This window comes from Amphiura filiformis, unplaced genomic scaffold (genome assembly GCF_039555335.1).
Source record: "Amphiura filiformis unplaced genomic scaffold, Afil_fr2py scaffold_594, whole genome shotgun sequence".
Lineage (NCBI taxonomy): Eukaryota > Metazoa > Echinodermata > Ophiuroidea > Amphilepidida > Amphiuridae > Amphiura > Amphiura filiformis.
In genome coordinates this window covers 327,989-335,020 of record NW_027306058.1, presented here as the reverse complement: position 1 = coordinate 335,020, position 7,032 = coordinate 327,989, and the positions used below count along the sequence as shown (strand labels likewise).

Here is a 7,032-nt window from a genome sequence, read left to right as displayed (position 1 = left end):
AACTTCTAAAAATCAAGGAATAAGCATTTACCGTTTTGTTTTTATAACACATTTTATAGCGATACCCAATTTTAATGTTTGGCCAAGAGACATCTAAAATTTGAATGCCAGCCCACTCTATGTAAGGTAGATTTTGAACAACTTCCATTTTCTTAACCTCACTGGCTGGCATTGAAATAAAATGGAGCACCCAAAGTGTTATTGCCCTTGATCTGGTTTAAGGAGAAGAAACATTGTTTGTTGTTATTTTCATTTCACCTGTACTTTACAGATGTTTATTCGCTATCAAAAACATACAAACTTGAAGGCGGGTTTTTCAAATGTCAAAATGAAATGCGCTCAAATTGAAGTGGAGTGAATTACAAAATATCCAGTAAGTTGGTTGTATTGGGATAAAAAAAACTGGAGTTGTAGTCGAGTGACATATGAAGGACTTAAAGTAAACTTAGAAATTTTGTTTGAACAGAAAAAAGAAATTAAAATAACGCAAAAATTGAAGTTATTATCGAAGTTAAAGTCAGTTTCAAAGCTGGTACCTTTATCGTGCATTGTGGGCTTTTATTCAAAATACATGCTACCTCTTGGACAAATAACGGAATTGGGTATCGCAGCAAAAGGACTCATAAAAATTAAACGGTAGTCGCGATTCACTTCATATTTTCACAAAAGGTGGCTATTGAGTGTGACATTTATAGAATTTTTCAATAATGGGAAAGTTCGACTTGGTTCTTGCATAAATATCGATTCTTTGCTCTATTGCACCTTTTTTTTACTCACCCTGTAATACGTTATAGTTTTGATAATGCGTTATAGGGCTAAAATATCGATAACGTTTATCGTACAATCTTAAAACAAAAAATCGATACTATTTGATTATATAAAGCCAGGGGGTAAAGAAGGGGATTCGCAGAAACGAAACTATACGTGTAATTCATCGATCTATTTCATCAACATGTTTCAATACTGATGTTTGTGTAAGAATTCATTAAATTACCGTTTAAGTCTGGAATGTTTTGTTCATTTTATAGTATCGTCTATGCGTGCCCTGAATCGGATAGCAACGTTTGCGCAGTATATTTGTGGGACCTGAGAGCACATCAGACATATTGAATTGCATTCTGATTGCGAGGAATGTCCTTCTGATATTAAATAATTTTGATTTTTTGAAATTCGCGATATAATACAAATTTTATGGCAAATTATTAAAATTTGATATTTTTTATATTTTTGGAATTAACTAGTCCTCGAAGTGAACTTAATAAATCTAAATGATGTACGTTAAGTGTATGTAGCTGGGATGAAAAGCGGGTAATCAATTTAAAAGTTTGACCTTTCATATTGAAGATACATTTTTTCCCCAAAACGACCAACATATTTTTGGCGTTTTGGGGAAAAAATGTCTATCTTCAATACAAATTTTCACATGATGGACGGCTTTTCACCCCAGCTACATACACTTTAAGTACATATCATTAGATTTATACAATTTACTTCTAGGACAATTAAATTTGCAAAAATATCAAGTTTTAATCATTTGCTATAAAATGTGTATTATATCGCGAATTTCCAAAAATCTAAATGATTTGATATCAGAAGGACATTCCTCGTATTCCAAATACAATTCAATATGTCTGATGTGTGTTCTCAAGTCCCACAAAAATACGTGAAAACATCGCTATCCGAGACCTTAAAAAAAGGGCAATATATCCAGTAGGCCTAATCTATACGTTAATTTAAGTGGCGTGAGTGTTGCTCGGGATACTTGTAACTTTTTATGCTTTCATGTTTCACCAAAATATCACAGTGTAATAATTGACTTAGCCAAGGGTCACTGAACATGACAGTATGCAAGGACTAACTTGCTTTATGCATACGTTGTCGTTAATAAGGGGCTGTGCAATAATAATATGAGCGGGGGTACAATTTGCAAATGGCGTGCCAAAATTGAAAAAAAAATGCTTTTCTCTTGCCCGGCCCCTCTCGGCCTGCTAAAAATTGCTTCAGTGTCCCCTCCCCTCCGCCTGCAAAAAAATGTCCCCTCCCCCTTTGCTCATGCCAACTTTTAATGGTCTAGTTATATGACGCGAGCGTATGGAGCAGGAAATTTTGCATATTTGAACGTTTCTGTAGTGTTTTCTTGAGCCTTTTTAGAGTGTGTTATTTAAAAGGTGCCCCGTAAATGTGTGCCAGAAATTGCTTTCCCCCTCCCGGCCTGCAAAAATCGCTCCCCACCCCTCTAACCACAATTTAACCCCCCATAATTATTGCACAGCCCCTATTTATGGTAACATGGTAAATAGGGAAGTTTACTGAACTGTACAACAATTGAGTAATTGTATAAAGTCATGAAGTATGATGCGCAAGAGCTCCGGGTCAACTATTCAGAAGGAAACTTATTGCAGTCGATATGATTATATTGAATTGACACGGTCTACGACTATTATAGATGTTTATCCTTTTCTCAGTATCGATAGTGACCCTTAATATCGATAGTTGCACCGGTTGAACTCCAATGTGAACAACATTGATTCGCCAAGTCAGAACCGAGCTGAACAGGGGGACAAGACATTATTATATATACTGCACTACTACATTTTTTGACGAGAAACACCTGTTATAGGAACAGACGGAGTGATAGTCGACTTTCCAAGCCTTATCCAATTCTTCTGTTAAGCACTGCATGGTCCTCTGTTAAGCACTGCATGGTCATCATGATGGCTTCGCGTTTTAGCCTCATCCATAATATTTACTGCGCGGTGTTTCTAATTCATGCGCTAAACTCATATGCCGACGCAACATTCAGCTATGATATATTCGTCCCAGAGTCAAGGGAATCCGATGTTCTCCATGTACAATCAGGAAAAACGGCTACAGTTGTCTTTAACATATCGGGAGTAGAAACAGATCTGTTGCTTGAAGTTGAAAGTCAAAATCCGCAATATTTTCGTGTTGAGGGGAACTCTACTTTTGCAATTTCAAAATAACGCGTGAAGTTGTTCTTGATAATGGAACGGTAATAACAGAACTTGATTTGGACACAAATGTCTCTTTCGCAATATCTGTTGAAGGCGTCTTCATTGGTATTGATCAACTTACTTTTAAACTAAGAACAGCAACATATACTCGAAATCCACCCGAGATGATTATCGAGCCTCTGCTAGTCAAAGTTCGACGACCACCAAGCATTTTATCCACCGTGTTCTCGATAATTTTGTTTATATGGCTTCTGATGTCGTACGTATCGATGGGAGTCAAAATTAATTGGCCTGAAATTTGGAAGCGGTTACGGCGTCCTTGGGGCGTCATCGTTGGCATTCTGTGCCAGTTCATTATCATGCCTGTGCTGGCGTTCGCGTTGGCGAAGCTTACCCACTTAGACAATGCCTCAGCAGTTGGTCTTATCATCATTGGGTGTTGTCCAGGAGGATGGCTTAGCAATATCTTCACCTTGATTCTAGACTGTGATCTTATATTGAGCATCACCATGACGACGTGTTCCACTGTGATTGCGCTCGCGCTCATGCCTTTGAATCTGTTCATCTATGGTCGATCTTACGCATCTCAGGATGAAAGCCTTCGTACACCATTTGGGGATCTCTTTATTCAACTTCTCATACTTGTCATCCCAGTACTTATCGGTATGGTCATCTATTATAAACTCCCAAAAGTGGCTAAGATTCTTAAACGTGCACTTCGACCACTGGCAATCATAATGCTCATATTAGCACTTTGTTTCGGCGCACCATCGAGCCTGTACATCTTTCAATCATCAGCTTCGATATATCTGATAAGTATCGTGTTTCCGATCATCGGATCGACTTTAGGTTTGGTCTTCGCCAAAGTAGCGTGCCTAGATAACCGTGCGTCAATTACGGTAGCTTTTGAGACGGGTTCACAGAATGCATTTATAGCTCTCGCGCTGGCAAGACTTTCATATCCTTACCCAGAGGCAGACATCATTGCAGTGATTCCAAATCTGATTGCCATTACGACCATCATAGAAGGAGGCTTCATTGCTAGTGTTTATAAAATTATGAAAAGGTTTCCGGGTAAACGGTATTACGGTACGGAAGAAAGTTTACTTGAGCTTGAAGACGGTGATACAGTTATAACACACCGTAGTGAGAGCAATTCGCAGAGGAATACGGCACAATCAAAGAATGTTAGAAAAACTGAACCAAATGAACTAAACGGAAATTCAACGTCAAATGCGAACCCGTCAGAGGAACACGGGGACAAGGTAGTTTCTGGAGGTTCTTCAAACACGACCAGAAACGACGATCATGATGACAACAGAAATACGGAAGATGGTCAGAAAACATACGTATAGATCATTTTAAACTTTCTCGGGCACTATAATAGCCAACATTACCGCGGTAAGGGCAGCATCCAAAAATTTCAGCCCCTAGTCAAATGTGCGTCCCTAGGTACTAGGTGGCTCTGAATAATTGACCGTTGGTGACAGAACTTTAGTCAACTTTCTTTTAAAATAAGAATAGTAGTCAAAATTTTAGCCTCTCACCTTCATTGCTAGTGTTTATACGACGACCTTCAAACGAATTTTTTAAAATACCGTTTAAACTTTTATCAGAGTGATAACAAGAAAAGTAGGAACAACATGCACATTCTCAGCAACAACAGCAATTATCTTTTGAGCTATCTTTATTAGATAGCAAACAATTACATCATATTGCATCCAAAGCCAGCCTGGCTGATCTCACAAGTATGAACAACTATGGGCCTACCAAATACCTAATAATATCAAAAACTTTGTTTAATACACCTTAATTTGACATTTGCTATGTGCATATCTGACGCATAGTGATATGAAGCTAAGCCTCTGATATGAAATCCACTAGCCAGTTATTTGGTTTTAGAACTCATACCAGATACATGGCCAATGGATCTCACAGTTAGACGGGGGAAGACTCGCTGAATACTCGAACGGAAATATACGGTTAACAAAATATAACTTCACAATAATCTTTAATTCCGCATCATCGAATCAACAAAATATCACAACATAATATAGATTACGGATTGAATACGCTTGCGGTCCTTCTCCTTCAGTGACTGGCCATCGACTACATAGGATCATAAGCGAGCATGATTGATGAGAGAAAGCCGCGGAGCGATATATTTAAATGATGAAATATAGAAAGAAACTAGCGCCATAACAATAGTGATACATGTTTACGTCTACTGTAGATCTGTGTATTGATGAAGAATCTAAAACGTTGTCGACATTATTCGCAAAAGGTTATAAAAGGTATAAAGCGTTTTCATAACATTTAAAATCATGTTTGGAAACCTTACTGCAAAATTATATTCTATTATAATGTTATCATTAAATAATGTTATTTTAAAATGTGGCAAAAAGTGTTTAAGAAATATTTGCCACAAATATTTCTTCAATACTTAAAAGTGTTGAAGAAATATTTGCCACAAAATATTTGCAAAATATATTTTATATTAACAGTTTGATTGTAGTGTGCTTTCATAGAACGTTTTCAAGACCTTTAATATGACCAACATTTAATGTTATTAAAACGCTTTTACCAAAACCAAAACCCAAAATATAACTCGTTAACATTTATCGTAGATATGTGTGATAAGTTAAGGAATCGGATAGTAACGTTTGCACAGTATTTGTGTGGCACCTGCGAGCACATTAGACATATCAAATTGCATTTTGAATACGATATTAAATAATTTTGATATTTTGAAATTCGCGACTAATACAAATTTTATGTCAAATTATTAAAATTTGATATTTTTGATATTTAAGTAAACTTTATAAATCTAATTATATGTACTTAAGTGTATGTAGCTGGGATGGAAGGCCGACCATCAATTGACAATTATTTTGACCTTTCATATTGGAGATCCCCCCAAAGACCTGATATTTTTTTGGTGTTGGAAAATGTCTCCATCTTCAATACGAAAGTTCAAAATTTTCGTACGATGGACTGCATTTCATCAGCTAGGCTACATACACTTTAAGTACATATCATAAAATTTATACAATTTACATCGAGGACTGTTAAATTTAAAAGATATCAATTTTTAATCATTTGCCATAAAATGTGAATTAAAAAAAAATTATTAAAAAAAAAATTAAAATAATTATGTCTTATGTGCTCTTGTGTCCCACAAAAAAAATACGTGAAAACGTCGCTATCCGAGCCATTAATGAAATAATGTTATTTGATTTTAAAAATAAACGTGTCAATTAACCATTTACCTATATTAATAAGAAAAACGGGAAATAAATGCAGTAAATGCAATATTATAAATTATACTATCACATTTGTAGCTGTTCCCCTGGTAAGATGGGTAATTCTTGTCAGAGAGGGCTCATACCTAATTCTGCGGATTCAGTGCACGCAAGAAATGTCTTAAGGTTAGCAACTATTTTAAACTGTTGCGATTTGGTAGTTCACAACATCTTGCGAATGGCAGTGAGCTTTGGCAAAAATTGCATTGTCATTTAATAGCGAGCGTGTAGAAGATTAAAAATATCACAGAAATACTTTTGTAGGTCCTGTGGTTTTTGAGTTATGTTGTAAAGAGAGCTAAAACAACAACTTTTTTAAAACGTACATAACTCATTAACAACAAATAAATCAAGCAAGATTTTAAAGTGTATGATTTGTAGAATGAACTTTTGCAAAACATCAAAGCAATTTTTTCAATAATATATTGATTTGGATAATAAAAATGTACTCTTTATGACAACCTCCGAATAAAAGAACCTTGACAAGTGACTTAAAAAACAAATCGTACTTAAAGCAAAACAAATGAGAATGTATTCCAGTTTTTTTTCAAGCATCTATATCTCAGATTATTTGTGACATATTTCATGTCGCGTCGCATATCAAATCGATAGCTCTTCATTCATTCCCAATTACAATGACACCACATTTGAAACAATCACCTTTTTCACGCTTGAGTACACGTCTTGTGAATGTAGTGGGTCTCAAACCGAATGTGCCAAACCCGGGGTGCCAAATTGACCATTATTCTTTGCAT

At 35.9% G+C, this 7,032-nt stretch overlaps 1 protein-coding gene across 1 annotated transcript; it reads left to right on the top strand.

Moving 5' to 3' along the window:
- The first annotated feature begins 2,359 nt into the window (after window positions 1-2,359).
- LOC140145676 (ileal sodium/bile acid cotransporter-like) lies at window positions 2,360-6,584 on the top strand. Its single transcript, XM_072167361.1, has one exon. It carries the CDS (start codon window positions 3,140-3,142, stop codon window positions 4,328-4,330), a length of 1,191 nt encoding a protein of 396 aa, XP_072023462.1. The 5' UTR covers window positions 2,360-3,139; the 3' UTR covers window positions 4,331-6,584.
- The last annotated feature ends 448 nt before the right edge of the window (window positions 6,585-7,032 follow it).

Coding starts and splice junctions, on each gene's coding strand:
- LOC140145676 (XM_072167361.1), top strand. CDS start 3,140: ATGATTATCGAGCCTCTGCTAGTCAAAGTTCGACGACCACCAAGCATT.